Raw genomic sequence first — 20,937 nt, forward strand, 5'->3', positions numbered from 1 at the left:
GCCAAGAACAGAAGCCAGACAGGACTTCTTGTAATGGACCAAGGTAGAGGCCAACTTCCTCCTCAAAGGTTCTCCAGCATGATGTGGGGCCCAGGGGCCCTACTCCAGAGTGTTACCATGCTTCCTCTGTAAAGCACCCAGCAAAAGACAAGCTGTGGTTCTGCCAACACATCCTTTGGTTGGTTTGCACATTTCACTGTGCATTCGGAGTTGCAGTCTCCATAACTCTTTTCTTTCTCGCTGTCTTTCCCTAGAGACAAGCAGAATTTATAGAAATGAAGTCCGACCTGAAACACCTTGAAGTTTTAGTTGCCCAGCAGAGTAAGGACTTCCAGCAGCTGTGTGAGCAGCTAGGCCAGCTGAATGTGGCCAGCGTCCTAGCAGAGCTGAAGAGATTGATTTCAGTCCCCCAGGTACCTGGGCATGTGAAAGACAGCACTTCCCAGACCTCACTACCTCTGGCCCAGAGCCTCAGTTTCACCAGGCAGGACAGATATGCCTCTGAGGAACCAGATATGGGGCAGACTCAGGCCATCCCTGCTGTCTGGAATCTTAGTATGGGCTCCCTGCAGCCTGGGGAGTTTGCTATCTATACTGAGGGAGCAAAAAGTGATGCTCTCCAAGGAGAGGCTGTGCTGATGGCCGCTGGAACCGGCAAAAGAAGCAGGCGAGTAAAGGACAAGGCAGTGCAGACCAACTGCCAGAATTGGACTCTTAATAAAACCAGCCCTGAGAATCATGGCTCTGGTTCCCCAGGCCACAAAGTTCCTTGTGACTGGAGCTGGGTTTCCCAAGGAGCCTCAAGGTTTATACCCCTGGACTTTGAATCCAGCATTAAGAACACTTGCCAAAAATGTCAAGCTGAAGGTGTGCTTTCGTGTGCCCCTTGTGAACAAAGGCTGGTGACTGCACAGAAAGGCAGAACTATGGAAAGAGGGGGGAAAGGCAAGAAGCAGCAGCCCAGGAAAGCCCGCAGAAGCAGGCTCCTAACCAGGAAGCAAGAACAAACCCCTAGCAAAACCTGTGCTTTCAATTCTAAGTATCCTCAGCTTCCAGTTTCTGGCCCACAAAGCCTCCCCCTGGAGCAGCAGGAACCCTTTGCTCAGTCCCTGCATCTGTGGGGCTCCAGGACTCCCACAAAACCAGTCATCCCTGTTCTGAGAGCAACAGTCATGCCCAGTAAGACAGTGAGGGCAGCACAGGAGAACATCTTGCAGCTCAGTGGGCATTCTTCCAAAGACAACAGCCTGCTTTCTAAAAGTTCCCTGGGGGACCACCAGATGAGCTGGTTCATTGACCTCAACCTTGGAAGTTCAGAGTCTCCTCTGTGCAAGGATCCAGGGAAGAATATGCTCTATGATCTGGGTTTTGACAGCAGTGATGATGGCTTTTGACCAGCCCACAATCTGACTTCAGCTGATAGTTTATTGGTCTCAGCTGGAAAGACAAATCCTAGAACACTGGGGCTGGCTAACAGCAGAAAGTCCCTGAAGCCTGATTGGAGCCCTCAGGCTCAGAGGGCCTGCTGGGGGGGGGGGGGTGGTCAGTGTAGGACAGTTGCAGGGCGGGGGAGTAGCTCTGGTGTTCTGGGTACCAGGTGCTGCCCATGACAAGCATAAGGGATAATTGCATCCTTATTTATTGGAGTGAAGCACGTGGAGAAATTATTGGAGTGAAGCACAGTGATGAGCTGGAGCAGCAGCCTGGGTGTAGGGCGTCAGGAGGAGGGTGCTGATTTTGGTGAAAGGAGGACTGGCCTCCACGTGGAATACTGAGTGGCAGAAGGGCTCTCAGAGAACTGTTGCTGTGGCAGCAAGACTCCCAAACATTTTTGGTCTTCACGGTATTTCCTACACCTGACCAATACCTACCTATCCAGGGCTTGGGATTTTTTAAATTATTTTTATCCGGTTTTACTGTCAGAGCACTTGCATGTTTTGACCAGTGGACATATTACAGGACACACTGTCTTCTTGTGAACAGAGAAACAGAGAATGTTAAGCTGCCAATGAAAAGAGGTGACAGGCACCCAATAAATTCCCAGAGCACCACTGTATACAAGCCACACAATCCCATTTTTCTTCCTGGCTGTTTTCCCTATGCTGTTTGCAACCACCCTTCAAGCTAATGAGAGCATCTAAGGGCCCCGTATTATTTCCAGAGAGCAATAGGCTTATGTGAGACTTTGGCTGTCTATTCATATCTTGCAGAAGTTTTGAATTTTTGTTATACATATATGTATATTTGTTTTATAACAAAAAATAAAAAATTTTTAAAGCATATTTTTTTCATTATGTTTATTGAACTGATCTCCCAACAACTTAAGAAAATCAAATAGGGTGCCTGGGTGGCCCAATCGGTTGAGCTTCTGACTTTGGCTCAGGTCATGATCTCACAGTTCATAAGTTTGAGCCCCACATCAGGCTCTCTGCTGTCAGTACTGAGCCCAGATCCAGCTTCAGATCCTCTGTTCCCCAATTCCCCTTTCTGCCCCTCCCTGACTCGTTCTCTCTCACCCTCTCTTTCTCTCTCAAAAATGAATATTTTTTAGAAAGAAAATAAAATGGATAAGACATATACCATCTTTTTATTCCATAGACTTCGCCCAAATGATTTTGAATAAACACCACCCTACTCAGACTAGTTTCCTTTTTCTTTTTCTTTATTGTTTGAAAGTAAAAATCCTCACTGGATGGACTGGCTTCCAGAATTTGCCCATTTTCAAAGCAATGCAGTAAATGACACTGGGACCTCTGAGTGGACCATTATAGAAAGCAGTGGTTCTTGATTTTTATTTTCATTCTTTATTTTCAAGGGAATGTATCCCACAAAAGTTTGAGTTTAATTTGCCCGCAACACCTTTGGCAACCTAAGCTGCTCTTATTCCCGTTTCCAGACCAAGGGCCTCCTATGACCTGTGGCTGGGATCCTCAGGCAATGACAGCAGCCCTTTCCAAGGCCCAGGAAGTACAGACTTGGATGGACTCTGCCTATGACTGCCCTGGCCTTTTCTCCCCCGTGAGCCTCGCTGCATGCCTGTTCACCCTGCCCTCTGCCAGTCTCTACTGCCTTCCATACTAGTTTTCTCTGCTTATACATGGGAAGAAAGGGCCCAGCCATGCAATGGGCTCCTTCCAACCCGTCTCAAACTGACTACAGGTGGCTGTTGAGCGGTTAGCATGAGGCTTGTAGACCAGAGGGGTTTGTATCTGGAAATCTTTTATTACTCTAAGCTGAAAAGTTTGGTCATTTTAACTCAAAAGTTGAGATCCTGTTAAGAGAATTCCATTAATGTTTATGACTATGGCCTTCTCATTGAAGGGTCTGTCCAATTTTGAAATGCCAAAGCAGGGGGCGCCTGGGTGGCTCAGTCAGTTAAGCGGCTTTGGCTCAGGTCATGATCTCACAGCTTGTGAGTTCAAGCCCCGCATCGGGCTCTGTGCTGTCAGCACAGAGCCTGGAGCCTGCTTTGGATTCTGTGTCTCCCTCTCTCTCTCTGCCCCTCCCCCGCTCACACTCTGTCTCTCTCTCTCTCAAAAAACAAATAAATATTAAAAAAAAAAAAAAAAGAAAGAAAGAAATGCCAAAGCAGGACCCTCTGTTCTTTCGATTCTGCTGTGAGTTATGAAATCCTGTATTTCTTCAGAAGTATTTCATTTTGTGTTATAAAGTCAAAGATCAGAGTGACTCAGTGTTCCGTGAGCTGGGTGTTTTTGTAGAATGAGCAGTAAATTTATCTCCCAACAAGGCTGGGTTAATTAAAATTACACTGCCTGTCTCTGGTAATCATCAGGAAAGGATATTCTGTTTCTTATTTTATTCCTAAGGCTTTTTTTTTTTTTTTTTTTTTTTTTTTTTAACTACTGTGTTCCTGCCAGAATTGTTGAGCGTGACATAGCCCAGGCACATCCCCAGAGCACACGATGTTTTGCTCTTTGGATGCTGATAGAGATGTGGCTACACAGGGGCAGCTGTAGTGGGAGGTCTATGGTCCTAGGGCCCAGATAGCCAGCCACCTAGGGGCTCCTCCCGCTGATAATCACTCCAGCTACATCTGAGGATGGAAATAAAGCCAACCACAGCACCTAATTGTCTTGACATTCAAGTATCAATAAATAAATAAATTTTCAGAGAGAGAACAGCAGGCGAAGGACAAAGAGAAGGAGATGAAATCCCAAGCAGGCTCCAAGCCATCAGCACAGAGCCCAATGCAGGGCTCAAAGTCACCAACCATGAGATCATGACCTGAGCTGAAATCAAGAGACGCTTAACCGTCTGAGCCACCCAGGCACCCCTCAAGTATCAATTTAAATGTCCCCTACAGAGAGGTGTCTGGGGGGCTCAGTCAGTCAAGTGCTCAATTCTTGATTTCGGCTCAGGTCATGATCTCATGGTTTGTGAGTTTGAGCCCCACATCAGTGCAGAGCCTGCTTGGGATTCTCTCTCAAAATAAATAAACTTAAAAAAAAAATAATGTCACCTACAGACAGACCTTTTCCTGACCTCTTCTGTAGGAGCTCACCCTACTCACTGCCCATTCCCTTACCCTGTTTTAATTTTCTCCTACAGTTCCATCTGAAATGGCATATTGATGTGCATACTTGATTTGCCTGCCTTGGTGGGCGGAATAGAAATCCCAGAAGCAAGATCGGCATCTGCCTCATCCCAGTTATATCTTCAGCATCCAGGAGAGTGTCTGACCTTAGTAGACACTTGACAAATAGTGAGGGCAGGGATTGCTTGCTTAACATTTGAAGAGCTCTTTGCAGCCTGTCCCAAAGTCAGGTCTCTCTAGCATTCCTTTGCAACTTCCCTTTTTTGTGTTTTGTCTCAGAAGCTCCAGAGGTCTCCTGATGAGGGGTCTCCTGCAATATGCTCTCTTCTCTCCCAGGCCAGTTACCAGCAACCTCTCTCCACCCGAAATGCCCAGAAAACAACAGGCTTTCTGCCTTCCAAACAGTTGCTTCCTACAACGGATGAGCAATTTAGAAAAAATTTTCATGCTAGGCCTTAGGCCAAAACTCTTCATCAAATCAGGCATCCTCCAGTTGGCCAAGCACAGAAAGTCCTTCCCCACTAGGGCTAGGATCCATTGTCAGGTAGATTTCCTAAGTAAAACTTTGTCCACTCTATAAATATTTTAACGGAACATAAAATATTAACATTCTCCCACATACTCCAGGGAGAAAGCAAATTGCCAGAGCTTCAGATAGTCTTGGGATGAAAGTCTTGTCAATTGTTATCTACAGTCAGGTGCAGTGGCCTCCCTGGTTCGCATGCGCTATTCACTGGCCACTGCCATATTAAATGCCCTGTGCTTTAGTTAGAGGAGGTAGCATCCTGGTACCAGGTGAGCCCCCAGCTGAGCCATTCAATAAGAGGAAGATTGGCCTGAATTAGGCCTCTTTTGCAAATCCTCTTCCTCAATTTCTTTGATCACTGACAGCTCACAACTTCTCTAGTGGGAGGATGGTGTTGCTGCCCTATCAGCACATTCCTGGATACACAGGTGAGAGACACAGGGCCCCAGGTTTTGTTGCCTTCTACCTGGTCTCCTGATCCCCTTGCGTTTTCTCCTGGGATTAGAAGTGGAGGGTCCAAGGAACCAGGGCAGGTGGGCCAGGAGGTGGCTCAGCTCCCCTATTCCCCGAGTGAGGGGAGCAGGAGGCAGGGGGAGGGGGACCTGGAGACCCAGAAATGAGAAGGCAGGCCCCAGTGCCTGACTGAGCTGGCTGGAACTCAAGAGAGGGAGAGGCATACTAACCGGACGTTCTCTCAGAACTCAACCTGGCAAGATTTCAGACTCTGATCTAGACCCATGTGGCTAGACAGCCATGCCCAGTAATGTGGAGAACATGGCAGTCTGGATGAGGCTGAGGGCAGGGTCAACACTTCCAGCCCTTGAATTGTCCTTTTGAAATAATTGTTGCTCTGCTCTCAGGCCTCAGCTGTGGTTCTCTGCTCCCTGCTGACCTTTACTCAGCCATTGGCTCATCTCTCTCCTTTCTCCTACCCCTTCTTCCTCAGCCTGCCCTGCCTGCCCTCCCGCAGGTCCTAGTAGCTTCTGTGAACCAGCTCCTGCCTTACAAAGTCTACAAATAGAGCTGCATATAGAGCTGGTTTCTAGTGGCTTCGGCATGGACACTGGTGGGACGCAGCCAGGGGACCTGAAAACCTCTTACAGGGCTGGATGGGCCCAGCTTCTCACGTGCCTTGTGCTGTGGCTTGAATTTGCAGTTTGCAACTAGTAGGTTCCAAAGCTCCTATTTATTCTTGAGGTTGCCTTGTTTCTATTTTGATTCTGCTAATCCAAAGCACAGTTTGGTGTTTCCACGGAAACAATTCAGTGATTGTTTAGTTTGCCAAGATGAGCTGCGGGGGAGAGAACCAAATGACGTAAAACATTTTTAGTTTCTCAAATAGGACTATCATTGTCTCAAGAAATTGTTGGTCCCAGCCCCCTGCAAACCCAAGGAAATATTCTAGACTCCTTTTCCCCTTCTAGCTAAGTCTCTAGAGACCATTCCCCAAACCCCTGCTGTGTGCAGATAAGCACACATCTGCCCAGTAAAGCAGATGACAAAGGCGGGAGGGTCTCCTTAGGACACTCAGGAAGCCAGGGATGCAGAGACAGGAGTCCATGTCACAAGGGAAATGACCATATGGCTGCTCCTGCTAATCTGGGACTGGAGAGCCAGAGGCTCAGGGCTCACCTGCTTTAACTGAACAAGCTGTGTTCCTACAGTGAGGAAAAGCTCCTCATCCAAGGATTCAGGGCGAATTACCCCTCTGGCAAATTTGAAGTTTTACAGAAAGGTTTAGCTAAAACAGTGGTGTATCTGTCTGGGGGCATGGAGAGCTGCGTCTCCCCCACCCATGCTGAGCCTTGTTCTCAAAGACCACAGTCTCCTCCACAGGCAGAAAGTCCTCTCTCTGCAATCTTCTCAGGTTGGGGCGAGGCCCCCATTCCCAGAAATCACTCCCTGTACAAAGACCCAGGGGGAGCGTGAATGGAGACCTAGAGCTTCTGGTACCGGGGATCAGGCAACTCTCCTGCCAAGGCCCTGTAAGTCCTCCCACTGTGGGTCTGGTTTCTGCTCCAGTTGCTGGGAACTGTGAAGGTCAGCTCTGGGCAGTTAGCTGGTGAGGGATACCCTCAGCTGGCTGGTGGAGATGGGGGTCTTAAGAAGACATACATGTCCACTGCAGAAAAATTAGAAAATATGGACAAGAAAAAACAAGACAAAACCCCCTTGCCTTCCATAACAATGTCCTGTATATGCTGTGCTCATACACACATTTGTACAAACTTGGGATCAACTGCACTTTCAAAAAATAAATACATTTTAAGTTTTGGAATAACTTTAGATTTACAGGAAAGTTGCAAAGACAGTTTCTATCTACCCTTCACCCAGTTTCCCCTAATGTTAACACCTTACATAACTGAGGCATATTTGTCAAAGCTAAGAAACTAATACATGAACTCCAGCCTTTATTTAGACTTCCCCAGTTTTTCCATTAATGTCTTCTTTCTGTTCCAGGATGTAATCCAGGATACCACACTGTGTTGTAGTCAGAGTGTCTTCACTGGTCTGTGACAGGTTTCAAGTCTTTCCTTGTTCTTCATGACCTTGACAATCTGGAGTGCTGGCCAGGCATCCTGCAGAACGTCCCCCAATCTGGGTTTGTCTGACATTTAGTGTATGATTAGACTGGGGATGAGGGGCTTTGGTAAGAACACGGTAGAGGTGGAGCACCCTTCTCATTGCTCCCTGTGGGGGTGGAAGGGTCAGCCACATGACGTCACTGGTGGTGTCACCTTCATCACGTGCTTAAGTGCTGTCAGGCTTCTGCACAGAAATCTGTTTTTCTTTTTCCCTGCTCTGTTCCTTGGAAGGGACTCACTGAGTCTAGCCTGGCCTCAAGGGGTAGTGATGGGACACAGAGTGGATTAAGCTCCACCTTCTCTATGGGAGACAATCCACATCAACACTTCATATTTGAACTACACTGTGTTGAGCCCTGGCTTTTTTGGATCCCAAGTAGACCTCTCTCCATGCACACAGCTGTTCTTCACCTGAGCAGTACAGCTGAGGATGCTGTGAGCATTATTTTCATTTGCTCCCGTCCTTTTTGCTAAGGGAGAAGAAACTGGTCCCTAACTCCACAAACGGTGAGTGCTTATTGAGGGTGCCATTCCCTGCAGGGACTGAATGTCCTCTGGTTAACCTTGTCCTGCCCTCTGCCCCCCGAGGGGCAGTGGTGGTTGGCTGCCTTGGCAGGGGAGGCCCATCTCATGAAGTGGCCAGAGGCTAGTGGTGCCATTTGCTCCGCTAAGGGGTGGGCATGCAGTCTCCACCTGAGAGCTCGCAGGAATCACCAGACCTGTGTCACCAGCTCTGCAGCCTGCCCTATGCTGAGGTCTCTAGCCTAAAAGATGGCCTGTCAGAGGGGGGCCCTTGGCAACGGGCCTTCCTTCCCGGTTCTCTGGGTTGTTTGGGCTTTGGGTCTTACAACAGCCCCTGTGCCAGCCTCCTCACCCCCATCCTCCCCATATGAGCCCAGAAGGCAGGCACTTCCCTGAGACTCAGTTTCTGGGCATCAAATCTTGCCCAATAGCTTATGTGTCCCAAAAGAACATCATGATTTTAAGACATCTGCTAAAATAATTTCTGATGATGTCCTTGTCCTTTCTTTCCAGGAGTGTGGCTAGTGCCAGCCCTGTTAGGCCTTTGCTGCTATGCCGACCTCAGGGGAGCAGTGGGCTGGCTCCTCCTTCACTCCCTGCCCATCTTGCCCTAGCAGGGTCATTGCTACAGGGATTCCCTGTGGCCTCCAGGGTCTCCAAGCCTGGAGTGGGATGCATGAAGGTGGGGCATGGGCCCACGGGCAGAGTGTGGTGGGGAGGCCTCATGGGAATGTCCTGTCGGGAGGGGACCAGCCTCTCCAACATAACCATGAGGTCCCTGTAGAGGCTTTCAAGCTGAACAGGGGCAGGGCTGGGGGGCACTGATGAGAGGTTGGTCTAGACAAAAGGAGAGCATGGAACCCATGCAGAGAACAGGCAGCCCTGTGTGCAAAGTGTGCAAGGGTGGCAGAGGGCCTGGGGTCACAAGTCTGTGTAGGCTGTGCTGGCCTGAGGGCTGGTCCCAGGGGATGCTCAAAGCTCACCCTGGTTGTGGCCCCAGTACTTACTTATTCAGGGGCCCATGGGAAAATAATACCAGGAGACACAGCAGAGGCCCACAACCCATACCCGCCTTGGGTACCGGATGTATTCAACGTCAATCAAAGACACATTTGAGATGTCAAGAAAAGTGAAAAACAAGTCAACAGTAAGAAACATTTCAAAGCAACAGAAAAAAAAAAAATTGGGCTTTCAGATCAAAAAGGGACACAACTAGAAGTTAAAGAGGGTGTGGTAACCCAGCCCGCAGTGGCCCACAGTGACACTGCTCACTGCCTGAGAGACAGCCTCCTGCTGGAAAGAACCAAAGCCGTCCTTACTCAATTTGGTATTTAAAAGAGGCCATCAAATTGTAGTCCTCTTCCAAGTCCAGCACAGTCTCGACGATACTGTGATCATCAAAAGCCTGCTTGAGGCTGCCAGGCTCTGCATCTGAGGCCTTCTGAGGGCTCTCATCGGAGAGCAGAGCCCAGGCCTCCTCCCTGAAGGGCGAGCCTCCGCAGCGGCCACACACACGGCTCAGCGCATTTTCAAATTCTAGCTTCCCAGCCAGTTCTTCAATAGCTCGGATGCTTGCATGGTCTTAAAAATAAGAACATCCAGCATTACAATTCCAGTGAGAGGCTCCCAAAGCCATTTCAGGCACAAGTTAAAAGCCACAAATGGGCACTCACTCTTCAGGGACTGTGCCAAGCCTGGCATTCCCGCCCTGAGGTGGGCAGGCTGCTACAGTAGGTGCCTGATTTTTAGATGGTCTTGATGCCCTCCCTCCCAGCTCCACATTTATTAAGCCCAACTACCTGCCAGTCCCCAAGGAAGGTGTAAGTGGGAGGACACAGAGATGCACAGGCTTGTCTTGGATCTCAGGGAACTCCCTGACCTGCAGGCATGACCAGACATAGCGTGAAAAAAATGCGAGTCTTTTGGGGAATCCAAATGCTTCCCGGGGCTGGCAAGGGTGTGAAAGCTGGTGAGCCGAGGCAGGTGACTTCAGCTCCCCTCCTGGGACTACTGGAGGAGACTCCGTCCTCTCACATAGTGGGCTGGCAGGGGTCTTGCTCTGTGGCCTAAAGTGAGTATCCTCCCACTGGGCCTCCCTTTCATCCCCACAACCTGGAGACCCTTCCAGAGACAAGAGCTTCAGGCAGCCCCCAAGGCTATGCATGCCTTAATTAGGGGCTGTTGGTCCACTGTGCAGTGTCAGTCATTTAGAAATAGGACATACCAAAATAAATAAATAAATTAGGTCATGCACAGTTCACACAATGTACAGATGTGTGTGTAGAAAAAAAACCTCTGACCGGATGTATAGCACTATGTTAACAGTAGCTTTCTTTGGGTACTGGAATTACAGGGGAGCTTTGGAGATCTTTCCTTCTAATCTTATGTTATCTACCCACTCCACCCTGACCCATCTTTGCCTATGTCCTTGTCTCCAGATCTAAGCTCAACCACCAAGTCCTGGGGAGCCACTGTCCCTTATGTCCAGGGTTTCACTGTAACCAGACATTTATGAAATGACCCATCAGGCTATCGGCTCCATGAGGGCTCTATGCATAGAGCCTGCCCTGGCAAAACAAATCTACCATGTAGATGAATGAGAACTAAGACAGTGGTTTTTTGCTTTGTTTTGTTTTGTTTTGTTTTAAAGACACCTGCTGACTCAGGAGCCTGCAAGGAGGACCTATCCTGAGGAGAGGACAGACCTGCCCTCTGTACTCACCGATCATATCAAGCAGATCCTTTGTGACCTCTTGGTTAGAATTGCTGAGTGGCATGTTTGAGTCAACCTTCAAATCTTTCTCCATATCTTTCCTGCAACCCCCAGGTAGGAAAAAAAGAAGAAGAAGAAGAAGAAGAAGAAGAAGAAGAAGAAGAAGAAGAAGAAGAAGAAGAAGAAAAGGTGGAGGATTAGAGCCTCTTTCAAGAAAATATCGTAGGGAACTCAGTGTTAGATAATCTTAAAAACAAAAATACACTGGCAACTTTAAATCAGCTCCTGTGCTGTGTATACAGGACAACTGGAAACTGCTAAATCAGTGAAGTTGACTAATAACAACATCCTAATGACTCACAGGCATCACAGACAGTGCATTAATGAGTATGCATGCCCATATAACATTTGTAGAATTGAATCAACTAAATGGCTTCTTCTTTCTCTGCCTCCATGGAAGCCAAGATGACAGGACCCTGAAGTTTCATCCCATATGGTCATCCTTTCTCCAAAGCAAGGTGCCTAAAACCAGGCAGTTTAAACCTACCAGGGAGAAGGGTGCCCGACTGGCTCAGTCAGAAGAGCATGTGACTCTTGGTCTCAGGGTGGTGAGTTCAAACCCCACGTTGGGTGTAGAGATTACTTAAATAAATAAACTTTAAAACTACCAGGGAGAAAAAAAGGTCTAGGGGACATCTTAACCCAGTGATGGCCTAAAAAACCGGTGGGGTGGGGTGGGGTGTGGGTGAAGGGAGCAAAAACAAGGATGAAGGCTGGAAGTATCCATTCAGCCTGTCCCTAGTATGGACATTGTTTCTGCAGCATAAAAAATAAAGCATTTTAGAAATCAGGTTCTCTAACATTCACTATCCCCGTGGGACCTGCAAGGCAGTTTCTAGGACTAGTCTGATGGTCCTAGAGGGGAGGCAAAGGCAGTGCTACAAATTCGACTTAGGGACTTCAGACATTTTCAGAAATGCGATCCCCCTAACTGTAACTTTTTACACTGGCAAACTGGAATCACCTTAGGCTGTCTTTTCTCCAGTTCTCCCCATCTCCCGCAGCTCTCCAAAACTGTCTTTCGGGTGCCAAAATGGAGGAATGCATCAATACGTTTTCCTTACTGGTCAGAGGTTTTCTTTTCGCGCATAAAGCATGTGGCTTTGCATTCATTGGGGCATGGTTTGGAGCAAAGGCAGGGCTCTCTGTCTCAGAAGCACAAGGGACTGGAGCAAAAGGAGCAGGGGAGGAGGAGCAGGCTGCCAGCGGGTGCCTCCTGCAGAGGAGCCGGTGCACAGGGAGGGGGAAGGAGAGCGGCGGCGCGGTATTCTGCTCCAGCCTCTGCTGGCCTGAGCACTCCTGGGAATGACTGACACCTTCAAAGGCTCGGTCAATGGCTGCAGTCAGCTCCTTTCTGCATCTTCTCAGTTTTTCAGACATTTCCCCTAAAAGCGACCACGTCTTTATTATGTAATACATTGTAAATGCACAGAGCATCATGAGTATAACGTTACAGATGAAGTTGCAAACCACCCCCGAAAGGCGCATCTCCTGGAGCTTGATCCACGCCACAGGGCAGAGGCCACAGTAACCCACACTCCAGGTGTGGGGGGCGGGAAGGGGAGGCCTTCCTCCCGTGCGGCGGGTGTGGCCCTTGATTCTCGGGAGGAACCTGCAATCTGCCGGGAGCCCCGGGGACGCCCGGACCCGCCTCCCCCGGCTCCCGGCCCGCCCGCCCCTGCCGCCCGTCCAGTCATCTCCGCGGCCCCCTCGGCCCTCGCCAGCAGCCCGCAGCCGGCCCTTGGGCGAAGGTCCGCAGACACGTCCTCACCCAGCAACGCCGCCACACCGCCACCCCCGCCAACGGTCGCCGCGCGTGCACGAGAACGGCGCTCCCTCTCCAAGGTTAAAGGTCAGACAAGAATGCTGGGACGACCACTTAGTTCTTTAAACCCATGGGGCCCACAGGGGAAGCGAGCTAGCGGGATCCCCGCCTCCCTCCCCCACCCAGTGAGCCCAATGAGGACTGCGGGCGGGACGGCCTGGGGTTGGGGGGCGGGGTGTGTGTGGGGGGCGGGGGAAGGACCGCCCAGAAGCCGCTGCAGGGGCGATCTCATTTCTTACCAAAGTTGGCAAGAAGGAAAAGGTTCCTGTTCTCCAGCTGACATGGAGAGAAACCGGATGGGCCACCGTACCCAGCAGTTTTGTGAACCGACTTCTTTTAAGTGAGATCTAATAAAAGCTCCACACCGTATCCAACGGTCTCAATTCATCAAGGACGGTGAGGGACATAACAACTGCTAGGTTCCACACGAGATTGCAGGGCAGGAGACCCCAACACCAATTCTTTTCATTTCATTAGGGGGAAGAAAGATGGAAATTCCAAGATGGCTCAAAGGGACACAGAAACGGGCTTCAGTGGCTAATTTTGAGGGAATTACAAACCCATCTCAGTGCACAGCAAGGGAGAAGGGGACAATATCAAGTGAACTTGAGGCTTGGTTTACTGCGGGCAGACTGCTGGGGTGACCAGTAATCAGCACCAGAATAAGAAATCCAGGAGCTCAGGGCAGCCTCCTGCATGTCTGTCTTCACGGCCACCATACTCAATTACTGTTCCTCTCCATTCTTTGGAATTCACAGGACTTACTCCACTGTGCACCCCCCACCCCCTACTTTGCAGCTCCACAGGTCTTACAAGAAATTTCTCACCACCTGCATAAAAAGAAAAATAATTCAGCCTCTTGACATAACCCTTCTGAGCAAACAGGGTCTTTTCTTTTTTTTTTTCTTCTGCTCATAAAAGGGAATTTCCTCATCTGGTTTTTAGACTAGAAGTCTCCAGAGTGTCAAAGCTGTTCTCCTGGGGGATTACACTGGTGCTGTGGGGTGGCAGAGTCACGGAGACAGCATCAGTTGGTGTCCATGCTGCAAGCCTCATCGTCCCCCATGCCCTGCTGTGAGCTGCTTGGGCTCGTCCCTCCCTCAGAGGATCCAGAAAAACTGATGAGTGAAGGTGTCTTATAAAATTCATCATCTCGACGTTGGTAAAATAGCACGTAAGCTGCTTTTGTCTAAAACACAAGAGGGGAAAAGTTCATTCACTGGTTGGAATTACCACCCATTCTCCCCAGCTTTTCTCTCACTGTTCAAAACCCACTCTCAGGCATCTGCCATTGTGCCCTATGCATCCATGCACAGAGGCAACTATGAAGGTGACTGTGCCCAGAGTGGGGAAAGGCCAGTGCCCTATGATAGAACCCAGATGAGAGTCCAGCTTCTCATTTAGGAAGCGTCCCAGAAGGAATGGCAGTCAATTCTTTCTCCACCACACCCAGCTCCCACTGTCACATCACAATGACCAAATAACCAACCAGCCCAGGAGACTCTACCCATAAAGGTAACATGAGGAACCAAGTATTAGAGCCTACTCACCACTATCTGATCCTCGGAGGCCAGGGACACATTGCTATCATCAAAATAATACCATTTCCCGTTCAGTTTGTTCTTCGCGTATGCGGTGTCTGCCAAGTCAACAAGAAAATACCTCTAGCAATCACCAGAGAACTAATCTGGCTAGTTTATTGCACTGAACAATAAAACTCTAAAAAAAATGAAACAATGTTCTCACTCATATGTGGAATTTAAGAAACTTAACAGAAGACCATGGGGGAAGGGAAGGAAAAAATAAGTTACAAACAGAGAGAGGCAAACCCTGAGACTCTTAAATATAAACAACAAACTGAGGGTTGATGGGGTATGGGGGGGGGGGGAGGGAGGGAAAATGGGTGATGGGCATCAAGGAGGGCACTTGTTGGGATGAGCACTGGGTGTTGTATGTAAGTGATGAATCATGGGAATCTATCCCCGAAACCGAGAGCACACTGTATACTCTGTATGTTAGCTAACTTGACAATAAATTGTATTTTAAAAAAATGAATAAAACAAAACAAAGACCCTAAAATTAAATATATAGGTAACAACCAAAAGTCAACTACTTTTTTTGAAATCTATTCTTTCTCAAAAAGGCTCTGAAAGGGTAAAAACGGAGTCATCAGGGACCAAGGCTTTAAACTGTAATTTTGGAGGGTATCTGGGTGGCTCAGTTGGTTAAGCTTCTGACTTCAGCTCAGGTCATGATGGGTTCAAGCCCCGCATCAGGCTGAGTGTGGACAGCTCAGAGCCTGGAGCCTGCTTCTGTCTGTCTGTCTGTCTGTCTGTCTGTCTCTCTCCTCCACCCCGCCCCCTCCCCACACTACTTGTACTCTTGCTCAAAATTAAAACATTAAGCAATTTTTTATTAAAAAAAATAATAATAGGGGTGTCTGGGTGGCTCAGTCAGTTAAGCATCTGACTTCGGCTCAGGTCATGATCTCATGGTTCACGAGTTTGAGTTCCATGTCGGGCCCTTTGCTGACAGCTCACAGCCTGGAGCCTGCTTTAGATTCTGTGTCTCCCTCTCTCTTTGCCCCTCTCCCCCTCATGCTTTGTCTCTCAAAAATAAATGTAAAAAAAAAAAAAAAATTTTTTTTTAAGCCTGTAATTTGGGGAAACTAATCAAAAAAAATAGAGAAACCCAGTATTAATCTTCAGGATGGCTGTTAAACCATAGCCAAGGGACCCATAAAAGAAGCTGATACTTTTAAGATTTAAGCAAAAATCACTCTCCCCCACTTGGTTCAGGGAGATGGCTACTACTGCCTCTTCCGGCCTCTTAGAGCCTCTGGGGTAATCCCAGTGAGGGACACTGGGTTTGCAGAGCTGGGATGTGGACAAGATGACTCACAGTTTCAGAGAAAGATCAATCTGAGTCCAAGTTGGTGGCTGGTAACAATGCCTCATGGTGATCTAAGCATTTACCACAGCCAACACTTCCTGTCTTGATTTTATACTATTCCCCAGCAGGATGTGTTTACAACATCAATCCCAGCAGCAATGACCAATTCCCAGACTCTACGAAATGACAGACTCTAACGGAGGACTGGTTACTAGTCTCCAACTGCCGCGTGACTTTGGGCCAGCCGTTTAGCTATTCCTTATCAGAGTGCCTGCACAAAGCGGGGGCGAAGAACATAAGGAAAAGGTGCCGAGGGCCTGTTCCCACTGTCCATGCTTGGCATAACAGCAACAATGGCGGTTCTCGATCCTGGAGTTCCAACTGTGGACCCAATGTGGGTTCACACACCACCAGCCTGAGCTTATGGATGAGAACACTGAAGGATACAGAGGCTAAGAAAGTTGCTCAAGTGGTATGTTTATATACTAAAATAGCACTTAAAAGTAAATTCATTTTTTTAAAGTAAATTCATTTGACATTTATGAACACAGATACCAAAATTAGTTTGGGGAGGAAAAAAGTTGCAGGAAGTGTTGCAGGTATGATGTGATCAGAGGTCACCAATAGCCATTCCAGTCAACCCCAATTTTCAAACAGGCGCAGTTTTTATTTTCCAGCCTCTCCTACAGCTAGATGTAGCCATGTGCCCAGTTATAGCCAATGAGATGTACGTAGAGGAGTTAAGGGAGATTTCTGGGAAGCTGGCTTAAAGGGGAAGGTTGTGCCCCTTTTCCTCTTCTTCTGATGGCCTGGAATGTAGACATGAGGGCTGGACACTGAGCAGCTGTCCCAGCCATGAGGTTATACAGTAAAAACGGAGGGGCAGGAAAGCAGACTGTTGGACCAACAGAAAAAGCTTACCCGTACAGGGGAGAAGACTGGGGCTTAGGGCAGTTCTGTAATCTGCTGTGAATATAAAAGGAACTGATATCTCCCATGGTGTCATCTCTAGGGTCCTAACGTTGGGTGTAGTGGCAGTTGGCATGGTGCAGATGCAGCAGAAACAGGAGGAAACCCAGCTCTTGACTTCAACATCACTAACACCCTTCCACAAACAACAAAATATAAGTCTTTTCATTATAAAAGTAAACCTACACATTCCAGACATTTTGGAAAATAAAGTAGAGCAAAGGGAAGGTTTCCTTGTTTTGCTTTAACGTTAATTGTGGCACTAGTTCCTGCAATGACGCAGGCTGAACACGTCACAGGCATTTCCCCGTGATCATTAATTTTATTTTGCAACGGCTGTACACTCTTCCATCAAGTGTGTGGACAGTAGTGCCAACTGTGGGTCAGCAATCCTGATACGAATTTTTCACTGTTATAAACAGGTGAATATCTTTGTGCATAAAGCTTTTTCCCAATGTCAAGTACTTTCCTCAGGATAGATTCCCAGAGGTGGGATTATCGGATTCAAGAATACAAAGACAAAAAAAGAAAAAGAAAAAAAAAGACAGAATGGAGAAGCAGCAGTTTGGACCAAACCTGAAACCTTGACACTGGAGGCGTGAGGTGCTGTGTAAATAAAGTACTTAGGGCAGTGCGTGGCACACAGGAAGAGGCTGGTGAGAGACTGGCTGAGGGCATTTCAACATCTCGGAGGAAGCAGATGCCAGTACTTACAGTGGCCAACCCCCATGGCTCCATAATGATTAGACACGGCAATGAGGTCGTACACATAAGGCCTTGCTGACAGGTCACACACAAACTCGGACATGTTCAGAGCTCTGAGCACAAAACACAAAAATGGCCTTTAATACATTAAAATCAGAGAAAGAAGTCAGAGTAACCCAGCAATCCCTTTTATGCAACAGGCTAGAACATAGGAAAGCACTCAAAAACTAACTGCAGAAGGAAGGAAGGGAACAGGCCACAGCGGCAGGGGACCCAGGGTCTTGTTCTGAGCACCAAGATGTTCAGGCTGGAGAGAAGTCGCGTGGCTAACTCTGGCCCCAGACCAGGCGAGGAAGGGCTCTAGGCACAGACGGGAGGGCTGCAGCAACTATGTAGAAATGGCTGTCAGTATCCAAATTCTAGCTGGTGCCATAAAAATTTAAGCTAAATGCCAAAACAGGTCCCAGAAAACTTCTCCCCCCAATATTTTATTTTGAAAATTTCAAACATAAAGAAAAGTTGAACGAACTTTACAACAAATACTCATATAGCTACCACCTAGGTTCTCCCACTGACACGTCTATACTTCATTGTCTATCTACCTCTAGTCCCACTACCCGGGAAACACTCTAAAATCTGCATTTTGTGGACAAACTCTTATTTGGTTGACTTATTTTCCTGCGTCAGTTATGCTCTGCATCCTGGGACCTGAGGACACTAGTAGACAGCCAGTCCCACTCTCCACCCAGGGACAGGACAGGCGGCTCTGCGTCCCCACCTGCAGCCCAATTCTCCTCAGCAGACTACGCTCCAGTTACTCTGTAGCCCTGTTAACGAGACTCGGCACTGCATTTGTGCCGTCCAGCTGAGCCCAGGCTCCCTGGGACCAAAGACGGATGGGATGACCAGTTCAGTCAGGTGGCAGCAATGATCAGCATCACCCTGAACCTGGGAAGCGCTTCTGTTGGAGAATCTTTTCCCCAAACGCGGGAGGATGGGGAGAGGGGGTGAGCCAAAGTCTAACGGCCCAGACCCAAGCAAACATCCTAATGCAGAAAAGTCTTTGGTGGCAAAACCCTTAGCCAATCAGTGCCTAGGTTTCTCGCCTACTTTTTAATTTTCCTAAGAACACTCAGGACCCACCTGACGGGGAATTCCACAACGGTGTCGAGCTTATCTCTCCAGTATCTATTGTAGGAGAAACGTTTGAGGTGGACCACCAGGATCTTCGGCAAGGACCACAGGTCAAACTTCTTTGTGGCCTGCTGATGCTTCTTACAGTTGGGACAGTACCTGCAGAGAAAAGAGAAATCTCCACTTAGCGGGGGGCCAGGGAGCCAGGGCCACCTGGGCACCCAAGCATGGAGGCACAGCCACAATCCCCTAATGTCTTTTCTTGCACTCAGCACGGGCTGCTTCAGTGCGGCGTGTGTGTGTGTGTCTAAGCCACCTTCCTAAATAGGAAGATGGCTTTCTTAGTCTGGAAAACACAATTTGCACAGAAAGACTGTGATATAGGGACAGCCACATCACAGCCATGTGATAAGAAGTGACACATCTCCTCCCAAAAGGGTTTTTGTGTACAGATGGCCCCAGCAGATCTCAGTCCAGGGTGCAAGGGTGTCCCTGCCCAGACTGGGGTGCCACGTACCAGGGGTCATGCTCCCCAAGGGTCTCCATGGTGGTGAAGAGCTCAATACAGTCTCTCAGTGCCACCGCGGTCTTCTTCTTCTTCTGAGGCTGCAACATGCTCACGTGCTTCTCATAGGCCTATGGGGGACAAAGTGCGGACTTCTGTTGGGAAATAGGAGTCCTAACCCCATTAAGCCACAACCTGCCAAGCTCCCATCCCTGGAATATAATGCACTTTCTGGAGCCTCTGAACATATAATGACAAAATCTTTAAGTGCTTTCCATTCTCCATCCGAAGTAGAATTTGTCAAATTGCTGGGGAACTGGGGTGAGTGACCTGAATACACAGCCAGAGCAGAAGCCAGCATGTACCACTGACCAGGAGTCCCCAGTCACCTACCTCAGATTCTTGCTCATCATAATAAAGGCTCCGGGTCTCACTGTCCCAATCAATGGCCAGTGTGGATCGAGCTGTGGAGGAGGACCAACGTGTCACTTATAACTGAATAGCCAGCAACAGGAGAGGCTCTTCAGGTGACAGGAGTGACAAGAAAACACTCAGGCTTCATCATCAACACCTGCTCACCTATCACCAGCCACTGCCAAGAGCAATGCTTTGCCTTGAGCCAGCCTACTCTGAACCCTGGGACCCCCAAAACCTTTGGCAAAGATTTCCTTAATGTCACAGTAAGTTCCAAAGGCTCTAAATATATAAGGATACTGAAAGAACATAGATCAAGATGAAGTTACAGCAACCAGATTTACCCTCCCACCTTAACCCATGAGAAAACCTGACAAAATAATAAAGTGGTTTTGAAATGAGGGATATTAGGCAGAGCAGGCGTGCTATCCCCAAGGGGAGAAAAACAAAAAAGGTGATGCCTAGGGGCCCCTGGCTGGCTCAGTTGGTTAAGCGTCCGACTTCGGCTCAGGTCATGATTTCACGGTTCGCGAGTTTGAGCCCCACGTTGGGCCCTTTGCTGACAGCTCAGAGCCTGGAGCCTGCTTCGGATTCTGTGTCTCCCTGTCTCTGTCCCTCCCCTGGTTGCTCTCTCTCTCTCTTTCTCAAAAATAAATAAACATTAGAAAAAAAATTTTTAAAAAAGGAAAAAGATGATCCCTACACTGCCCAGCTCACTGCCCGCACTTTCCAGGCCACAGCTTGCGAGAGACGGGGAAGGAGACGGAAAGATTGAAGGGGAGAGTCAAAGACTAGAATTCAAGAAGCTGGCTAGAATATGCAAGGCCTTGTACAAGAGGAGGCGGCCACACAGAGAGGAAGGAGCTGCAGGGACACAGAGAGAGAGATAGACACAGAGACCCAGAAACACATTGGTAAAGCTGTTCTTGAAACCAATTTTTTAAAGAAATGTAACAAAAAAGAAAGAGAGCGAAAGGACAGTGTGCTCATTTCTTTGCCAATGAAGGAGACACGGAGATGCTTCTAGGCAGGGGTCTTCACCGTCCTCTTGTGCTCTCCGTACATCCCGTGTAGGTGCCTCTTCTGTCTGCACATCAGCCCCCATTACAGGCTCCAGCTAACAAACAGCCTACACAACCCATGACCATGGGTCACATTTCATGAGTAGTCTTATGGAACAAAAGAAATCAGCATTTAGCCAGCCTCGTTAAGTGACACGGCTCTGGCGAAATGCTGCCAGAGGTACGAGAAGTGTTAGCAACCCAGAGCGAAGGTCCTGAGGGTGGTGGCAGTGAAGGGAGAGCTCACTTCCATCCAAAGTCATCAAGGGCCAAAGAGAAAAGCCTGACAAGATGGCCAGGGCAGGAGGGGTGAGGTCTCTGAAACTAGGGAACTTTAAGCCAAGGACCACACAAACATCTGTTCCTGGAGCTACAGGAAGATGGCAAAAGCCCAGTGCAGTGAGTGCTGAGCGCAAACGGGATTTTCAAATGGATCCTAAGCCCCCAAATGCCCAGTTTGAAAAGTCAAAG

General features: G+C 48.5%; 3 protein-coding genes and 1 long non-coding RNA gene across 18 annotated transcripts in view; 2 read left to right on the top strand and 2 right to left on the bottom strand.

Annotated features, from left to right (window-relative positions):
- IHO1 (interactor of HORMAD1 1) overlaps positions 1 to 1,537 on the top strand; it is a 36,970-nt gene extending 35,433 nt beyond the window's left edge. For all 7 annotated transcript variants that reach the window (XM_042978916.1, XM_042978915.1, XM_042978917.1 and 4 more), the window contains one exon: positions 255 to 1,537. In XM_042978916.1, coding sequence (XP_042834850.1) covers positions 255 to 1,394 — 1,140 coding nt within the window. In that variant the 3' untranslated portion in view covers positions 1,395 to 1,537. The remainder of the gene's footprint in view (positions 1 to 254) is intronic.
- Positions 1,538 to 4,465: 2,928 nt separating this feature from the next.
- Positions 4,466 to 13,116, bottom strand: CA2H3orf62 (chromosome A2 C3orf62 homolog). 4 transcript variants are annotated; one of them, XM_042978940.1, is made up of 5 exons: positions 12,733 to 13,116; positions 11,926 to 12,346; positions 10,911 to 11,002; positions 9,508 to 9,769; positions 4,467 to 6,372 (listed from the first exon to the last, which is right to left on the bottom strand). In XM_042978940.1, exons 2-5 carry the CDS (start codon positions 12,339 to 12,341, stop codon positions 6,291 to 6,293), a joined length of 852 nt encoding a protein of 283 aa, XP_042834874.1. In that variant the 5' UTR covers positions 12,342 to 12,346; positions 12,733 to 13,116; the 3' UTR covers positions 4,467 to 6,290. The 4 variants fall into 4 exon arrangements, with proteins under 4 accessions (XP_042834872.1, XP_042834874.1, XP_042834873.1 ...); XM_042978938.1 differs by lacking the exon at positions 12,733 to 13,116 and having other exon boundaries at positions 4,466 to 6,372; positions 11,926 to 12,616; XM_042978939.1 differs by lacking the exons at positions 4,467 to 6,372; positions 12,733 to 13,116 and adding an exon at positions 6,951 to 7,660 and having other exon boundaries at positions 11,926 to 12,614.
- Positions 7,599 to 8,787, top strand: LOC122236649. Its single transcript, XR_006214783.1, has 3 exons — positions 7,599 to 7,683; positions 8,142 to 8,173; positions 8,702 to 8,787. It is a non-coding gene; the product is annotated as an uncharacterized LOC122236649 (long non-coding RNA).
- Positions 13,117 to 13,645: 529 nt separating the features above from the next.
- USP4 (ubiquitin specific peptidase 4) overlaps positions 13,646 to 20,937 on the bottom strand; it is a 47,722-nt gene continuing 40,430 nt past the window's right edge. For 4 of the 6 annotated variants that reach the window (XM_042978932.1, XM_042978933.1, XM_042978931.1 and 1 more), the window contains 6 exons: positions 19,385 to 19,455; positions 19,004 to 19,122; positions 18,496 to 18,645; positions 17,362 to 17,465; positions 14,337 to 14,425; positions 13,646 to 13,975 (listed from right to left, as the gene is read on the bottom strand). In XM_042978932.1, coding sequence (XP_042834866.1) covers positions 13,814 to 13,975; positions 14,337 to 14,425; positions 17,362 to 17,465; positions 18,496 to 18,645; positions 19,004 to 19,122; positions 19,385 to 19,455 — 695 coding nt within the window. In that variant the 3' untranslated portion in view covers positions 13,646 to 13,813. Of the gene's footprint in view, positions 13,976 to 14,336; positions 14,426 to 16,599; positions 16,784 to 17,361; positions 17,466 to 18,495; positions 18,646 to 19,003; positions 19,123 to 19,384; positions 19,456 to 20,937 lie in introns of those variants that run through there. The other 2 variants (XR_006214781.1, XR_006214782.1) reach the window with 2 other exon arrangements.

The sequence above is a fragment of the Panthera tigris genome, chromosome A2, assembly GCF_018350195.1.
Source record: "Panthera tigris isolate Pti1 chromosome A2, P.tigris_Pti1_mat1.1, whole genome shotgun sequence".
NCBI classification, from domain to species: domain Eukaryota; kingdom Metazoa; phylum Chordata; class Mammalia; order Carnivora; family Felidae; genus Panthera; species Panthera tigris.